We start from the raw sequence: 18,604 nt of genomic DNA, 5'->3' as shown, positions 1-18,604 counted from the left end.
ACCTAACTATTTGAAACCATAAGCCTGATTTGAAAATCTATCCATAGTTTAAAACCCTAATTTTAAACCCTAACCCTATCTTCAAATATTGAAACCTGACGTCACACATTCCGAGGTTACATCCATAATCTGAAACTATAAGCGCTTTCATAAATTGTGACCCTACTTTGAAAATCTTTCATATTAAGCATAGTTTTTGTTAATTTGTGTTATGAAACTGCAGTGGAACCACAGTATTACAAATGACTTAAAAAAATAAATAAATAAATAAAATTAAAAAAAATAAAATAAAAAAACATGATGTACACCAAATTGTTTATTTTTGTCAATCAAAAATAGATACAAAAAGGGTAAAAAGTGTCCAAAATTTCACAAGTAAAAACCCATTTCATGAAACAAACAAACAAACAAAAAAAAACCCGAACAATAAAACCTGAAAAAAATACTTTGACATTTCAGGATGGTATTTGACTATTATTTTAAAAGAATTCCCTTCAAAGCACCGTTTGAAGCAGGATTAGAATCCAAGCCACAACAATCATTGGCTTTTTTTTTTTTTTTTTTTTTAACAATTTGTTTTCAGTTGGGCCAGAATAACATTTCCAAAATCAGTCATTTCTAACACATTTAAAATGTTATTCAAGACAATTTCGACTAATACTGTCACCTAATAAGATTCAAGGGTCACACACATTGATTCATAATTATTAAATAACTTAATTGAAGATGGAGAATGGCCCATGCTGACATCATCGCTCCTGTTGACAATGAACTTATGACTCCCGTCCCAACAATAAAAGGCAATTTGGTTCAAACCCTGGTGGTGCTTGACCAGTTTAAAAACATGCTTGTGTATGTGTACGCACGTTGTTAACAGCTGATAAACTTCATAAATGCGCAACGTTAGTAAGAAAAACCTGCATTTGAAAGATTTTTAAAAAAAGGACAGTCGGAAGCACCCAGAACGCATCTTACATGTGCAATGCTGAGGTTGATAAAACATTTAGAAAATCAAATCACAGAACACTTTTGCCATCACAAGCAGACGCACAAAATAAAATAAGCTAGCTTGCAAAAATACTCGGAGAATTATTTACACAGATCTTTCGAAAAGTCCCTTCCTGGTCGTAAGACTTGTACCACTTTTCTAAAATTCGGTCAAATAATAAATATCAAATTCAACACTGCAATAAATGCTCATTTTCATCACACAAGCCCCGCCAAAAAAAAAAGCATTAGAAAGGGGAATAAAGCAAACATAAATTAGAATAAGATAAATGTTTTGATGCAGAAATTGGTAGCGACAACATTGAGACATTTTGCAAGGCGGCCAAAGGCCGAGTAGAAAACATGTTAATGCTGTTGATTTCCACAACAAATTCTATCATGTTGTACATCCTATCAAACACCACGTGACTATTGATCACTGGGCTCAAGATAAGATGTCCTGGCTGTCTTTCCTGCATCTGCAATTTCAATGACTCAAGGCATCAATATGAATTGACATATTTAAGAACGCTAGAAATAACAGCACAATTCCCGTTTGAAGAAAAAAATAAAATAAACACACAACCCTTTGAGGGTTCTTTATGAACTAACTAACCTTCCAGGAGCATCCTACATTGCCTCACCAGCAACAACCAGAACCCATGCTGGGCCAGAGTGAGGGTGAAACACCAAAACAACGCTCCGATTAAAATCCCTGCAGCTATCGACAAGTATCTTAAGGGATTCCAGTGATTCGCAAATCATTTGGCAGTTTTGAACGCAAGCACCTCTCAAGCGACCAACCCAAGTGACAAACTGCGACCACATTAGCTCTACTAAACCTGAAATCACTTGCACGTGCCATCAAACACAACGCTTCACAAAAATATATGTACATCAACATAAATAATTTAAATATAGCTAAACCCAAGCAGGAAGTGCTGTACAATTTTGGGGGTAACATTCAATTAAAATCATGTCAAAGTGAATTAAAAACATCAATATTGCTTTTGCTTAAATATCCTAAGTACTATAGTGGACCCTCGGAGCTTGAATTGTTTGTCTGTCCAAAACCTTGGAAATCCAAAATAATAATGGGGTAATTAGAACCACAATGGGAAAAAATAAATCTGTAGTAATGTCATTTCTCAAGAATAAAACACTCAAAATTATACGTACCCTAAAACAGCTCTTCAAGTCATATTTGTATTCATGATTATTCGCCCTTGTCCAATTTGCCCAACTCTGTAGGGCTTCGATAAGTCTGCTACAAAAACAGGTCGACAGAATTTCTACCTTGAAGATTTTCATTTACGTCCACCGACAACTGTGAACTGTACTCCCAATGAAAATTAGCACCCACTACTGGTGGAAAGTTGCTACTACAGTCAAGTTTTGGGGACTGACAATCAGCAACCACTTTCATTGCAAGTTCATGTGTTATCGATGCTCAATAATTTAAGTATCATTTGTATTTTTTTTCCCCTTAAAAAAAACTGAAAGTTCTCTGAAGTACAGGAAACCACAAATGTCAGAAACATCTATGCAAATTGACAAATTTAGTTTTACCCCCTAAACCAACATACGGCGTAATTGCCAAAAAATAAAAAAATAAATAAACTCTTGATTTTTTTCCCCCACTTTTTTTTTTTTTTTTTTTTTTTAAAGAAAAAAGTGTTTTATTTTTGAGAAATTACGGTTCCTATTACTGTGATTCTCAAACTCTGGTACGAGTACCTTGAGTGGTACACAGGTTTTCTCAAGTGGTACACACAATGATCAGTGAATTAAATACAATTCCAATTCACATTTAAAACATTAAATAAAATTAAACATGACAAGCAAGATTTTTTTTTTTTTAGTTATACAACAGCTTATTGCAACTTTAATTCCAGAACAGTACTGTAAAGGACTTCTTTTTTTTTTTTTTTTAAATAAATTACAGTTCCGTTGTTTTTAACGCAAGTACAATAAATGTCTTTTTTTCTTCTTCTTCTTTTTTTTAGGAGCAGCCTTTAGTTTTTGGACTCTAATGTTGGCCATTATATTTGAAGACTTGAAGAGCAAAATATTTTTCAAGGTGGTACTTGTAAAAAGTTTGAGAACCACCTCTATGGCACTAAGAGCAGTCATTTTAGGAGAATTTTATTTTTATTTTTTTTATTTTTTTTGCGTTTGTGTGTGCGGCATGCTAATCTAGTCCAGATTAAAGTTACATTTTTAAGAGGGGAAGATGAAGTTTTTTTTAGTAATACATATGTTAAAAATAAAATGTTTGAAAAACATCTCATGCAATGTAGTTTGAAAACGGTGAACTTGTTCTATTTTTTAACCAAACAAGAAGGTGGAACCTCCGAGGGTCCACGATTCCAGTCAGACGTTTCCCAGAACTAAGAATCACATACACTGACTCACCAACCCTTGTCTAACTCTCCCCCAAAACTTGTGAGAGATCACCAAAGTCACAGTCGAACAGTTCAGAGACGCCCAAGTCGTCCTCCAGGCCGAAGTGGTAGTCCGGACTGTGAGGAGGCGACAAATTGATGAAACCATCCAACGGGAGAGGGAGGCTCTCGCCGTGGAGGAAGTCCGTGCAGAAGTCAAGGTCCGTCATATCCCCCAGGCCCGAAAACGGGTCGTTGTTCATAAGAGATTCTGCCACAGAAAAGGAGAACCATGAAAAACACCACCACAATAGTGGAGGTTCTAAAATAAATGAATAAAAAAAAGCGCATATTGAATATAGTTCTGATTTGGAACAACATATAAACAGAGAGCGTTTAAAAAAGGGACCACTTCTTCTTTGACTGACTTTTTTTGGGGGGGGGGATGCATATGGACTCACATTTAAAGCTGTAATTATTATTATTATTATTATTATATACAGGGGTGAATAAACTCTTAGCATTTTCACACAACTTCAGACACAAGACATATTGGCGACGCGATTTGCCTTCGCCATTTGTCTTTGCAGGAAACTACCATCAGTGGTTAGCTTATTTATTTATTAACAATGATAAAATGTTGCTTAAAAGAACTGTAGTGGATGAATGTAGTACGGGTATAACTAGTGGTAGGTGAGCTCCCTCTAGTGGCATACAAAAGAATGAATTAGCTGACTTAAAACATCTGCACAGTTAAAGATTTTATGTTGGAAACCAATTCACCATTGAACAGAACTTCTATTAAATTATTTTTTTAATGGGAATTTTTTTGTTGTTAAAGTGATAAAAATGTAAACGATAAATTTTCCGAACGCAGAGGTGACCGCAATGTTCAATAACAGATTGTGCACACTTTTTCTCTTTCAAAGACATACATCAACATTATGTAAAAGCTTTTATCTTATTTTATCAGCCATTTTTAAATTTAGTCTGTTTTAGTCCCGTTTTAAGCACCCTTGTTAATTTGTTTGACCATAGTCAACCTTATCCAGTTTTCATTTAGTAAACTTTTAGTCGACAAAAAATCTAACACTTTAGTCCAAGAAAATTTTCTTCAACAAGTTTTAGTCAACAAAAACTGGAACGTTTTAGTCAGGACAATCATGCTACAAGCTAGTAAATTAATTAGCCAGCATTAGTTAGCGGTCGGATTAACATTATTGTTGGAGTTGGATTAATGTTACGGTATAGCTCTAATTTACTTTTTTTTTTTTTTTTTTTAAACCTTTCACAGTGAATCCACCTACTATTTGTTCCATGTGTTTGAGCACATTGCACGCACTAGTTGAAAGGGGGTGTGTCACATGACAGTGTCAGAGACAGGATTTTACAAAATGATATAATTTTCATCTGGTTTTTGTTCATGAACCAAAATGTCCATGGATTTTAGTCCAGTTTTTGTTCAGTGAAATAAATTTTCGTCTGAAAATGCATACCCATTTAGTACCAGTTATTGTTTATTAATGAGTCTAGTCTAGTCTTTATCTGGTGAAAAATGTGTGTTGAGGAAAATATTTTTGTTTAGTTCTTTCATTAACGAAATTAACACTACAGCTCACATATCGACGGACGTTAGCCGAACCTATAGTGTATAAGTTTTTGTTAAAGGGGCTGTCTGCCGGTTTCACTTAGGAAAATGCACTTTTTAAATACAGGATTTAAACAAACTACTTCTCAATTTATAAATATAGGCTTTTCATAACATGTGGGGGTGATTTTGTCCTAAACCCCCACACCCACAGCCTGTATTTTGCAATTTTGTGTTTGTTTTGTAAACAGCGGGACGTTTCTGTGGAAAGACAGTATTTACACTCCTCCAGCCAATCGCAGAGCGTGGGGTGGGGGATGGTGGGTGGGGGGTCGTATCGCAAACGCTGTCGGGTGAACGTGTCAGCTGCGTGACGTCACTCCCGCGGCAATTCGAAAGCACGCACAGTTTTTTTTTTTTCACTTACTCATTCACAAATGTAAGCTTCTGTGAGTGAGTGAGTGAGTGAGTGAGTGAGTGAAAAAATAAATAAAAAATCCGGCATACAACCCCTTTAAAGAAAATGATTTTCTTCTCTCCCATTGCATACCTGGATGGTAAAACATACAGGTAAAATTTTGAAATAAGAAAAAAGGACAATCAGACGTACACTGTGAGTAATCTGGGCGAATTGTGAATGCAGTTGAATATATAAAATTACAGAGGAAACAAAATATGACTACCGGTAATTTGAACATATGCATGTACATTTATTACCTTTAAATATGTTTTTTGAAACTAAGGGAAATCCTGATTAATTTCAATGTTTATCTAAAATTGAAGCGCACTACTTGCACTAAAAAACATCTGAAAGCAGGATGTAGTTGACACGTACCTGTTTCCCCACCTAACAACAGCGACGAGGATTCTGGCTGAGACGCTGCCGTCAAAGTGGACGACGTGGACACCGGGGATGACAAATCCACTTCCAAAGCTGCGGCGCTTCTGTCTTTGCTGGGCGTGGAACGGCTGGCTCGCGCATGCGCCGGGGTGTCTGCGCCCGTTTTCGAGGGACTGCTTCCTGTCACGGGGCTGCAAACTCCGGAGCTTTCGTCCGGGCAGAGGAAGACGTCAATGGGACCTTGCGTGCTCTTCAGCGACACCTGGTAACCCTGAGAGTTGCACAAAAGTTGAAATTTGGCCAATTGGATTATAATTATTATTATTTATTTTTATTTTTTTAATGAGTTTTGATGAAATGTTAGTTTGTCTACCTCGCTGGGGTCCGAGACTTGCATCTGGGTTTCTGGTGGAGCTCGAATCACCATGACTAAGTGGTCTGGGCTATCGAACGACGTCCTCAAATCGTGGCAGCGTGCGTAGCCCAGCGTGACACACATTAAGGATTCATGTGTGTTTATTTTTGTCCTTTCTAACTGCAAATCTGAAAATGCTGCATCAGCAATATCAACAGCCAGCATGAGCCACATACAAACTTGATAGTCAAAAGGATATCGCTTGTTCTCCGGCTCGTCTGTGAGCAGTCGGAGCTGAAGATTGCATTTGGAGATGAGCTTGTCCAGCTGCTCCTCTGCTGCGGTGAGGTCGCACACCTCCTTACGCAGCTCCTGATGGAGGGCGACCGACGCCCCGTCGACGTGGTTCCCACTGTGAAGGTACAGTGAGAAAGTTTACATCTCTAAGGTCAGCCGCAAATGTGGTTGAATGAAAAAGAACTGGAAAAAGCAATTACAGTTGGCGACTGACCCTCACACTTTTTCTGCTGCTGATTCAAATGACCAGGGTTTCCCCCGGTGCTTTATAGGCCTGGCAGGCGCCCAGGCCAAGCTAAGTGTCACTAGTTGCAGAACTACAATGGGCGGCATGACTAAATTTTTAAGGTTGAGTTCATCCGCATCGCTCAGTGACAACATTCATAAACAGACCATTTACTGTTAAAGGAAAAGTGATCCCTAGCGCCATCAAGTGGTCAAAGAATAGCATTAGAAGCACGCACACTATGGTGGCTCAGATTGACTACATACAGCAAGCCGAAAGCATCTAACAAGAACGGCTAGTGGGAGTTAGTCGGAGCCATAGGCTGGAGTGGCTAACAAGAGTGGCCAGTGGGAGGAGTAAGTCCAAAAAATAAAAAAAAATAAAAAATGCCCTCAGGTAGTTTAAGTTTCTACTCACAGCCACTGAATGTGGTTCTTGGACTTTTTGGAAATGAGCTGGATCCCTTCCAGCACGTTGGTAATGTCATAGATGCGCCGCTTCTGGACTTCCAGGACCTGCGAGGCCCAGTTCAGGTCCACCACGCCGTCAGCTGACTGGGACAGGAGGTCCAGAAAGCGCTTGGTGGTCAAGTTCAAGGAGGTGTCATAGCGAGACTTCTCCATGGTCCGAGGAACTGGGAGGAGATAGACCAACAAACGTCACCATGAAGCGTCTGTAGACCATCTCAACTAAGAAATTGACTTGACTCCATCTCAACTCATTCAATCTCCAAAACTTGTGTTTTTAATACTTTGTCCTGCACTCCCAAAAGCATATTTATGTTTTTTTTGTTTGTTTTGTTTTTAAATATGCTCGAGCATATAGAAGTCTGATGCAGTTACTGACCTGAAGAGGTCGCTTAAAGCAATAGTAGTTATTACAAAAACGTCCAGCAGGTGGCAGCAAAGTAGAAGAGATCAGCCAGGGCCATGTTGCAACAAGCTCTTTTTGCCAGTGTTCTCAACAGGTTTGTGAATAATGATGAAACTTAGCTATATTCTAATGCTAATTGCTGCAAAACGGAAATGAATACAAATATCATTTTTTTCTGATGAAGGAAGAGACTATAATCTTTCTTTTGGTAGGTTCCATGTTTTTATAGCAATAGAACACAATATTCTGTGGGCCTTGCAAAAATGAGTCAAAATCGAGTATATCAGACGGGAGTGAGTGAGTTAAATGATTCTAATAGGTACTGTGAGTCTAGTTTGTTGATAACCACAATGAAGTTTAAATGAACACATTACAACTGATGTGGACAATAAGCTTGTGTGCGTGTGCGCGCATACCTCTGGGAGGGGCAGGTGTGGAGGGCGGCGCATGGCTTGAAGACGGACGTGTGGTGCTAACATACTGATGGTCACTGTCGAGGTCCAACTTCCTCTTAACCTGACAAAATGAAAAAGGAAGAAATAAAAATGTGGCAATTATCAGCAGAAGGGAAATGATGCAAAAAGGACATTCCTCCCCCCCCCCCCAAAAAAAAGCCCTGAGTACTACAATGAGGTCAGTGCAAGAGGCAGACACTTACGTGGGAGCATTCATAATAACAGCCATGAACAATTTTGAGTCAACAAAGGGAATTTACAGGAATAAACCATGAATTTAAAATGAAAGATTAGTTCTTAAATGTACTAGGCAAAAACATATTGTGGCACAATCGTGACTAAAACAATCCAATTTCATACAAGTATCTTACAATATGGTTTATGTGCCCCCACTACTCTAAATATAGCATTCTGAGTAATATTACATTCGGAGAATAATAGTTAAGCAGGAAAACAGACTCGTTTTTAATCCATCTCATCGATTTTGTCACTTGCTGTCAACTGAAAATGACATCACAGTCGCTCAGGGATCAGGTAAGGACCAATCACAGATCAGCTTAAAAAAAAACGGTGAGTCGGGATTGGTCGTTATGCGGCTTTCGAGGAAGGTCGGAAATCGGAATTATCCTACTTGGATTTTCCCAGTTCCGACCTGAAAGCGTTTGAGGCGAAAGTAAACAACCAAAATGGAAAAAGTTTTTTGTCTTGGTCCTCGAAACACATTTTGACCTCGCTGCCTTGTCACAATAAATCAGAGAAGAGGAACGGCGACAAATTAGGTAAATATTATGGAATTATCTTATTTCATAAATATTCCATAAAGTTCAGTAGTTGACCATATAATTTCATGCTGGGAGACAGCGGCAGATTGTCACGTACTTTGCGTTGCACGAAGTTATGTCGAATATTTATGAATGAAGAAAGCTATCAGTTTTTTACCTGAGTAAATTGTGTTTTACCATTCACATTCTGTGTTTCCATAGAGGTCACCATTGTGTCACATTGTGAAATTCCTTAGCTTAACTTCCCATGGATATTTAACGCAAAGTCTCCACACTTTTGCAACCCCTTCAGCATGTAACACTAACAAAATACCTACAGAGTACAGATGAGCCAACCTTCCCAGTAGCGCTTCACCCACCCACTGACAACAAAGTCCTCACCGATGGTCTTGCCAGGGTTGGCCTTCTCTTGTCTTGGAAAGAAACATCAGCAGATCCCTGTGGGGTAGCAAACAACAAGATTTCTCCAGTGCTGGAGGGGGCTGCGTCCGGATGGAGTCCCTCATTGCTGGGGCTGGTGATGATGACTATTTGGTGGTCCTGACCCAGATCGACACTTCCAGAGTTGAGCAATGTCTCAAAGTCAGCCAATAGATCCTCTGACGTGCGGCCTGTTATCAGAGTCTCTGACATGGCAGGGGTCTCTCTCAGTTTGCTATGTCACAACGAGATGCACACTGACTCACTTAAAAGGTCCTCTTATCTGGAAATAAGAGGCCACGTGATCGTTTGCCTTCGAGTGTTCTTGAGCAACTTGTGGACACTTTTTGGAGAAGTTCCTCATGAGTGTACGACACCCAAATTGTAAACCTACTTCGAGTGAAACCGTAAACGAGACGCTCTAGCAAGTGTATTTTGAATACAATGATGCCAAATACGGACCAGCTCATGAAGCCAGAGGTGGCGTTTAAGCGCACAAACAGGCCGAGACAGTAAAAAGAGCAGATGGATACCGAGCTAGCATGCTAACCTTTTGTTTTCACCTGTGGTTGTCAGCACGAGACCAGGCCCCGTCAGCAAACATGCTAACTTAGAGCTAGCTGCTTGTAGTTTGTAGGAACGACACGAAAGTGCACAAACACGAGAACAAAGTCGTCGTTTACGTTTTGGGAGCAATAGTACAACGCCGCACAAGGCAGCAAGTTGAATGAGATGACGCGCAAAACTTTGCAACTGTTCCAGGGGTGCTCGAGAGCGCTCTGCAGCACTAATAAGACAGTTTCCTTCACCTTAACCAAAAGCCTTCCGCGATGTCAGGACTATCTTAAGTAAGTGTACGTTGAGTGGGAGATTAATAAATAACGTCCAATATGAGAATATACAATAAGTCATATTAGCATGCTAACGGTGTTATTAGCCCCAACCCCCAGCGGTTTGTTTTGACATGCGGGAAATTGACTAAAGTGCAGATTAAAAATAAATAAAATTAAACGTCCCGCAAATTAGCAGATCCGCCAAATCAGCATTGTTGGTCCACGGGAAGCTCACGGCGGGTGCGATCCATTCCTAAAAGCGTATTCACTGCCCAGTTGTCGTCCGTAATTGTTGTTATTGTCCCAGCTGATCCAGATCCAAACAAGGATGGGACACTTTTCGCGCGAAATCTTTTTTGCCGCGAAACCGACACGTGCGCCAGTCTGGTGCCTCTCATTGGTCGAAAAACTGAGTTCTCCTCGAGCCGAGTCAAGCGCTCTCTGATTGGTGGATTTTGGTGTCGGTCATTTTATCGGGTGTAGATTTGTCGATACAAACGTGTCACACAGTGGCATAAGTTTTACACAAAAAATAAAATAACTAGATTTGACTTGACTATTGTAATCGACATTAACGTTTGTTATGTCATATATGACATTTCTTAAATTGTTTTGCATTATTTTACGCCTTTATATATTTTCGGTTTCATTTTGGAAAATGAAATTAATAAGTGAATGAAATGGATTAACTTCTGTTACAAAATTTCCGTTATTACTTAGTTGTTAATTTAAATGTACGTGTTGAAAATGCACATGCTTGTCTCTAACATTAGTTTTTAGCGTTTTGCTGCACATTGACAGCTGTGGGCGCATATTCAAGCCAGCAGACTCTACTAGTCAAATGCCGATCGTCCAGTCGAGGAACTGCAAGATGGCGCAGGCTATATTTGAAGTACTTGAAGGTAAGAATAATGTACATGTAACAACCTAAATGGCTCGGCTGTTCATTTTAAGTCAATGTGATTTGTCGGCACAATTTAATAACGCATTACTCCCAACACAAAGTCATATTTGTCTAGTGTTTTTGTCACGACACCACGTAGCAGCGAGTGCAAAAATAATAAACGATAATTAAGGCGTAAATTGAATGCTGATGAGATGCTTCCATGTAATAATATTTTAATCAATAAATGTTACATTACGCGCAGTTCTGTAGGTCTACTTAGTTCCTCTTGGAATATCATGTCTGTGGTTTTAGTCATTGGATTATATCTGTTGTATTAATGCACGTTTGAAGCCATAAATACAAATACATGCAGCTGAGCTGAGGATCTTGACTTAAAATGACATGTCATGTCTGCTAGTGAAGAAGATTGTCATTGACAAGATTTAATTTTTCAATAATTGACCAATGCATGCAATCAAACAACCAAGCTTGACTTTCACCCCCAGGCATGGACAATCAGACAGTACTGGCGGTCCAATCATTACTGGACGGTCAAGGAGGTGTTCCTGACCCCAACAACCAAAACGTCTCTGGGACGCCAGCTATCCAGTCTATGGGTTAGTGAATGACTAACTAGCCCCTCTGCATTCCAATGAATTTGCCTTTTTTTTTTTTTTTTTTTGAGCAGTGATTGCCAACCTGTGTAGAACAGTGTTTGTGTTCCTATGAGATTTTACTTAGTAGAAGTATATCTTTACTGCAAATAATATGTCTTGGTCTCCAGCTCCTCTGTTACCCTGACCAGCACTAAAGAAGATGGATGGATGGATGGATGGATGGATGGATGGATGGATGGATGGATGGATGGATAGTTGCATATACAATTGCGTTTGTTTCTTCTCACAGATGACGAAGATGTATTCTTGTGCGGGAAGTGTAAGAAGCAGTTTAATTCCCTGCCAGCCTTCATGGCACACAAACGGGAGCAGTGCCAGTCAACTGCCCCCTCCCTGTCCACTGTATCCTTGGCCTCCACCAATGTCTACACACAGGTTCCCTCCATCACTTCTGGACCTCAAACTAATGCCAACAGGCAGGTGAGCAGACAGCGTGAATCAAAAAAGAGAAAATCAGATCTGGTTTGGTAGTTACAAGTACAAATTACTTAAGTAGCCATTTTTGTCTTGCAAACTTACATATTTTACTCCAAATAGAAATACACCAGCAACAGAGCTCAGGTATCCAAGAAGTTTATTCCACAGTTAAGAAGCACAGAAACAGAATGCTGCTTCGTGTTGGGTGATGAAAGCTTCCCTGGTGGAGGTATTTCTGGACTCTCATCACATGGAACTAAAATAAGTCATCTTCCACGTGTTGTATTTATCTTGCAGGTGTCCACCTACATCACAGTCCCGCCCTCCCCTCTAACACACACGCTGGTCCAAGGCAACGTGCTGGTCAGTGATGACATTCTTATGTCCGCCATATCAGCTTTCACCTCCATTGACCAACCAATGACCGCCATGCAGACGCCCGTACAGGTAACACGACACTACTAGTCAATTTACATCCCATTTTACTCAACTGGAACGGTTTCGCTACATTTGTCTTCTAGAGTAACCCAAGCATGCATACAGCTGGTGTATCATATCTTCAGCACCACCACCATCATCATCATCACCAACAGCAGCAGCAGCCCACTCACACGCTTCCCCCGAGCCAAGCGCCGGCTCACCCGCTGCCAGCAGGACAACCGGGCCAGCAGCTTCTCGCCTCTTCGCACGTCCCCGCCAGCCACGGCAACTCGGTAGTTCAGGTCTACAGCACACTGCCCCACATGGTGGGTGGTGGTAATGCAGAGATTCACACGCTGGGTCTGCATCCATTCCATCCCATACAAGTGAGTGGAGAACAATGGTTTAAAAAAAATGTGTTCGGTGTGTTCATAGTCAAGCAATTGATGCCATTTAATTAAGTATATTAGATTTTGAGGGTATGATTTGTTATTATGACACCGCTGTACCACATAGGTGCCCAGCCAGTGTGTGGAGAGCCAGTCGTTCACCACGCCTCCCGTCTACAGTCCGGGAAAGCTGGGCATCAAAACCAAGACGTGTAGCGTCACCAGCAACACAACAGAGTTGGGCGAGTTTGAAAAACTTGTTGGTCCAAAACGACCGCGAAGTAGCAAAAAAAGCTCAGATGGAGTCTTAGGTGTGTATGTGGGTATTTTTTTTAGTTAACGTGTGCATTTTTCGTCTTGTTTTTGATTGATTTGAGTTTTCTCAACAGAGTCCCTGAAATCCAAAGGACCAAAGCTGAAGTGTAATTTTTGTGACAAAATATTCTCCAAAAATTTTGATCTTCAGCAGCACATTAGGAGGTGAGGTTCTCATTTAAAGATCATTTCAGAAAATGCTCACTCCCTCACAACTTTTTTTTTTTTTGCAGTCATACAGGAGAGAAACCATTTCAGTGTATCGTGTGTGGTCGAGCCTTTGCCCAAAAGTCCAATGTGAAGAAACACATGCAGACACACAAGGTCCTCAATGTTTTGTTTTTTTTGTTTTTTTTAGGTAGTGTGCAGTAGTGTACAACCGCACTGCAAAATACTGCACCCTACATAGTTCTGTTGTTATTGCTATGCGGTATGAAAGTAATGCAATCAAACATGAGCTACGTAGCGATATCAGCCGTCTCTTGTCGTTAAGGTGTGGCCTGTGGGCGGGGCCAGCACGGCGTCATGGCTACCAATTAACGTAAACGTTGTGACGGTGTCAGCCAATGAGGAGGAGGCCAGCTTGGATCAGCGTGAACAGGAGGAGGCGGACCCCCAGCACCAGACAACGCAGGAGGATGACGTAGCCTCAATGGGTACATTCCAAGTCACTTGTATTGTAAAAAGTCAAGTCAAGTCGTTTTGGAATTTTCATTTTAGTTAGTTTTTCTTTTTTTTTTCAATTTAGTTAGTTTTAAGGGTGCTTCTGTTTGTTTTTATTAGTTTTAGTTCTCTAAAAATGCTTAGTTTTAGTAATTTTTTTTCAAGTGAATGAATTACTTGTGTGTAATATTTAATAAACACCATGGTAAAATAAAAAAAATAAAAAAGTAACTAATTTTTCACCAAGGTGTTGCATTTCGCCTGAGCAGGTGAGCCAAGGCAATGGAGCCAAAAGTCAAGCTTTTCTATTGGCTGTTGCTAGATGACATCACTTCTGTGTGACACACTTTCAAATGTCCTTATTCCGGTTCAATAAATATACTTAAAATTACATTTAGAATCATACCCAAATGCTCATGCATTAAATTAATTATCAAAGACTAAAACGGACATTTTCGCTTTAATTATTAGTTTGTAAACATAAAATGTAGTTTCAGTTAGTTTTATTTAGTTAAAATTGTTTTATGAATTTTAGTTTGTTTTTCCGTTAGTTTTCACTAACTGAAATAACCTTGATTGTAACATAAGATGTCAACTAGAATGCTATTCACAACTACAGTAAGATATAATCATCTTCACGTGTCAAAGTAGTAGAAAGTAAAAATTAATCGGGAAAATAATCAAGTAGAGACGCCAGAGAAATCTACTTAAAGTGGTGCAACAAAGTATTTTATTTGAAACTTCATTACTTCCTGCCACTTGTCTGTCTCGCTCATAAATGACAGGTCTGGCCACAGAAACATCAGGGGACGCGGAGGAAAGTGCGCCAGAGGCCCAAGCCGATGTGGAGGGCACTTGCGGCGAGTCTGCGCCTGCTCAGCCTCACAACCAAGAGGGTCCAGCTCAGACTAAACAGATCATGGTGGCTGACAGCTCGTACCGGTGCCAGTTCTGCTCAAACAAATTCAAAACCTACTTCCAGCTCAAATCCCACATGACCCAACACAAGGGGGAGCAGGTGAGCTAATGATTCATCACACTCCCAGATCCAGTAAACAAGTAGTGTCACGTCCTCTGTCAGGTTTACAAGTGTGTGCTCAAGTCCTGCTCCCAGACCTTCCAGAAACTGGATCAGTTCCTGGAGCACATCAGGACTCATCAGGAGCAGCTGACCTACCGCTGTCACCTCTGCAGCAAGGTGTTCCCCTCTCTGTTTGAACTGGGAGTCCACCAGTACTCCCACTGCTTCTGTCCAACGCAGAACACACGCAAGGCAACCACATTCTATAGGTTGGTCAACCTCAACTTCTATTCTTCCAACCGGGGGTTTCATTATGTCAAGGGTCATCAAGCTTTGTTGTCAAAAGAACTATTTTAGGCCAAATAAATAAAAAATGTGTCTGGAGCTGCAAAACGTTTGAAGAGTGATGAATGAAACAGTGTGTTAGTGTCTAATGTACTGAGGACTCAAGAGCTAATTAGACCTACACCACAACACAAAAATATGCAACATCCAATAGCTTGACATTCATTTTCTTCTACCTTTTGTCTTTAGTTTTTGGATATATATTTTTTTGGTGTGTGTGATTTTTCATACATTGTTAGACTTTTCGGCCTTTCTGTTAAATTTTTGGCAATTTTATGGACATGTTTATTTTCTGTGTCTTCAATCGGTTTTTGTACATTTTCTGGCTATTGTTTTTGACATTTTTTCTCCCCTTTTTGCTGGCATGTAAGGCAATTTTATGGTCATTTTCATGATTTCTTTTGTTTCCTCCCCTTTTTATTTTATTATTATTAAAGAAAAAAAAAAGAAAGAAAAACAAAAACTTTATTTTTTTTGCAATTTCCAAAAATATTTTATGGTAATTTAATGCCTTTTTCTTCATTTTTTTTTTGGGGGGGGGACATTTTAGGTTACTTTTTAAAAAAAATATATTTTCTGCCTTTTATATTAATTCTCTGACATTTTTGGATTATTTATTTTTTAATCTAAATCATTGATTCAGTGTAAGAACTTTTTCAAGATCCACATGAAGGGGACTAATGAGCCACATGTGGCTCCAGAGCCGCAGGTTGCAGACCCCTGCATTCTGCAAACATGGTTGAAACACGATCTCCTTGAAACAATTAATATTCTAGAATCACTGATTGGTTTCACAGGTGTCAAATAGTATAAGCCATGGCGGGGGTCAGCCTATCTTGAGTGCTTTTTGTTTTCTGCTCTTGTTTTCAGGTGTGTGAAATGTCAAAGCAGATATTCTACCCAAGAAGCCCTGGAGCAACACCTCCTGACCGCCTCACACAACTTTCCGTGCCCACATTGTCAAAAGGTATCACGCATACAAATCACTCACTCACATAAAACACACTCCCTTTCTCACACATATTTTTACCACAAACGCATACATCTGTAAAGTTGAAGCTTTCTGTCGAGTTCAATTAGAAAGTGCTGCTGCACGCTAATAATTTCAACATTGATCCAAAAAGGGTATTGGAAAGAAAATATAAATAAACGGGATAAGGAAAAGTTAGCGAGGAATTGACTGAAAGTTTGTTGACCGTGTATGCGCTGCGCTCCTCAGGTGTTCCCGTGCGAGAGGTACTTCAGACGCCATCTTCCCACTCATGGCATCGGAGGGAGGTTCAAGTGTCCCATCTGCAAGAAGGTTTTCAAGACGGAGCACTACCTCAAACTGCACACGAGGATTCACTCAGGTGTGTAAGATTTCCTAGGGCCACGTGCAGTCATCACTACTAATCACCATCATGTTTATGCAGGAATTTGTTGGAGAGAATTGCCCTTTTAAAAAACAGCAGAGCATGTTAGATACACCTAATGAGCTATTTTGAATGGCAAAACTGTTGGCTGACGTGACTCAGTTCAAAATCTATGATTTAAATGCTACTCCATTTTCCAGGGGAGAAGCCATACAAATGTTCCGTGTGTGAAGCCACTTTCAACAGGAAAGACAAAGTCAAGCGCCACATGCTCATCCACGAACCCTTCAAAAAATACAAGTGTCCTTTCAGGTGAGGGCAAAAGTCAGTTAAATATATAGATTATGTTATTTTTTTCCCCCTCACTGCCTTCATGTTGCTTCTCTTTCAATTAGGACTCATGTAGGTTGCACTAAAGAATTCAACAGACCGGACAAGCTCAAGGCACACATTCTCTCACATTCAGGTCAGTAAACTTTGTCCTACTATAACGTTATACTGTTTTTCACCATTTCAGCTTTCCTGATATTTTGGTCATGGCTAAAACGGTGTCTCATGATGCACTTTGACACCCCGGCATGAGTCGTCCCTCCCCTACCATAGAATAACTTCACTTGCAGTCCAGTGGCATGTCTGCTTTAGAGCGTCTCGTTGTCGGCCACGAGTGTGCATACGTTATAGAGTGTAAAAGGCCTTTTCACACTGCACTTAATGGGACAGCAACATGAAAAATCTACTTTTTGGAGCTTTTAGCCGTGTTAAAATGCTAATTCCTCAACAAACACATGACGGAAGTGGTGTCTTGCTCCATTCGCCACTCTGAGAAATTCTAGGTCATTCTGCTCTCCAAGCACCAGCCCCTCCCAACATGAGAAAACGAGTTCTTTGCACTCTTTGACGTCATATGGTGCTGAAACACCCCCGCACCGCCTCTGCAGACTAAACGCACACTCACTTTCTCTGATACATGGGATTGTGACAAAAGTAGCCTTTATCAGTAAACATTCTGTCCAAATGAATTCATGGTGTTCCATCATCAGGCCCTTGCAGCACACACAGGGTTCATCATCGGCATGCTGCGCCCTGATAGGTGCAGTGTAGAAAAGGCTTTGTAAAAAGCAAAAACATACAAACTCCTCGTGTTCAATCTGATCCAAAAGTGGCATCCATTTTCCAGGTCATAGTAGTTTTTTTGGGGGGCTGGAATGGATTAATGGAGTTTCTATTCATATTAGTAGTAAAAATGATTTGCTATAGAAGTCAATTACAAGCTTGCTTACAAAACAAATTAAACTCCCAATCAAGAATCTACTACTATAATTTAAATGTTCGCATAAGGTCCAAATTGTAAAATGGTGGGTAATAAGATAAATGTATCCAGCTTTTTTTCCAACAATATCTGCTGGCAACACTTTTTCCGCAGTGATATAATTGCTTGTTATTCATTATTCCAATGATGTCTCCACCAATGTCGCTTACCTGCAGGCATCAAGCCCTTCAAGTGTCTGTTCTGTCAGAAGGCGTTCAGTCGCAGGGCTCACATGCTCGAGCACCAGCAGTCGCACACGGACAATTATCGCTTCCGCTGCTCCGCCTGCAACAAAGGCTTCTCCAGACAGAGTTACTACAGAGACCACAAATGTTCAGGAGCGGTGAACGGCAAGACACACGACAGCGAGAAGGCGGAGGAAGACATGGAGCGGGACAGAGGGGACGAGCAGGCTGAGAGAAGGAGCTGTGGACGGCTTACGAGGCAGGCGAGGAGGTTAAGGACCGGCACACATGAGACAAGTGAAGAAGACAACCAAGATGAGGCGGGAACAGATGCGGAAGAAGGAGAACCGGACTCGACAGATGAAGGCGGTCAAGCTGCGTCGGCCATGGCTGCCATCGAAGTTGAGGGACTTGAAGGGGATGCATCACAGTAGATCTCTAGCGCCACTCCAGAACTTATTTCAGACTATGCTCCGTTTGGGGAGTTTAAGAATCAATGAGGCAATGTTTACTACATTTCCAATGAATATTTGTTTTTCATTAAAACATTACCACAAACGAAATTACAAGTAATGTGTGCA

The 18,604-nt window shown here is 40.4% G+C and overlaps 2 protein-coding genes across 2 annotated transcripts; one reads left to right on the top strand and one right to left on the bottom strand.

Annotated features, from left to right (window-relative positions):
* Window positions 1-367: 367 nt before the first annotated feature.
* On the bottom strand, window positions 368-10,352 carry e2f1 (E2F transcription factor 1). The gene is made up of 7 exons (XM_077514999.1): window positions 9,170-10,352; window positions 7,968-8,067; window positions 7,096-7,312; window positions 6,415-6,567; window positions 6,174-6,288; window positions 5,795-6,071; window positions 368-3,642 (listed from the first exon to the last, which is right to left on the bottom strand). The coding sequence occupies exons 1-7, from the start codon at window positions 9,419-9,421 to the stop codon at window positions 3,413-3,415; spliced, it is 1,344 nt and encodes a 447-aa protein (XP_077371125.1). The 5' UTR covers window positions 9,422-10,352; the 3' UTR covers window positions 368-3,412.
* A 171-nt stretch (window positions 10,353-10,523) lies between these two features.
* Window positions 10,524-18,586, top strand: znf341 (zinc finger protein 341). Its single transcript, XM_077514998.1, has 16 exons — window positions 10,524-10,943; window positions 11,434-11,544; window positions 11,834-12,024; window positions 12,319-12,468; window positions 12,543-12,827; window positions 12,958-13,141; window positions 13,220-13,310; window positions 13,379-13,469; window positions 13,639-13,801; window positions 14,594-14,826; window positions 14,890-15,098; window positions 16,045-16,141; window positions 16,394-16,526; window positions 16,730-16,841; window positions 16,925-16,995; window positions 18,015-18,586. The coding sequence occupies exons 1-16, from the start codon at window positions 10,883-10,885 to the stop codon at window positions 18,455-18,457; spliced, it is 2,625 nt and encodes an 874-aa protein (XP_077371124.1). The 5' UTR covers window positions 10,524-10,882; the 3' UTR covers window positions 18,458-18,586.
* Window positions 18,587-18,604: the final 18 nt, after the last annotated feature.

Source organism: Festucalex cinctus, chromosome 2, assembly GCF_051991245.1.
Source record: "Festucalex cinctus isolate MCC-2025b chromosome 2, RoL_Fcin_1.0, whole genome shotgun sequence".
Lineage (NCBI taxonomy): Eukaryota > Metazoa > Chordata > Actinopteri > Syngnathiformes > Syngnathidae > Festucalex > Festucalex cinctus.
Note: the sequence above shows the minus strand (reverse complement) of the source record. Positions and strands in the feature narration are given on the sequence as shown.

Bases quoted from the DNA above. Each gene is read 5' to 3' on its own strand.
- znf341 (XM_077514998.1), top strand. From the start codon at position 10,883: ATGCCGATCGTCCAGTCGAGGAACTGCAAGATGGCGCAGGCTATATTT. The intron at 12,025-12,318 runs GTGAGCAGACAG...TTTATCTTGCAG, and splicing joins AAACTAATGCCAACAGGCAG to GTGTCCACCTACATCACAGT. The intron at 13,802-14,593 runs GTACATTCCAAG...CATAAATGACAG, and splicing joins GGATGACGTAGCCTCAATGG to GTCTGGCCACAGAAACATCA.
- e2f1 (XM_077514999.1), bottom strand. From the start codon at position 9,421: ATGTCAGAGACTCTGATAACAGGCCGCACGTCAGAGGATCTATTGGCT. The intron at 6,568-7,095 runs GTGAGTAGAAAC...GTACCTTCACAG, and splicing joins AAGAACCACATTCAGTGGCT to TGGGAACCACGTCGACGGGG. The intron at 6,072-6,173 runs GTAGACAAACTA...TGCAACTCTCAG, and splicing joins AAGTCTCGGACCCCAGCGAG to GGTTACCAGGTGTCGCTGAA.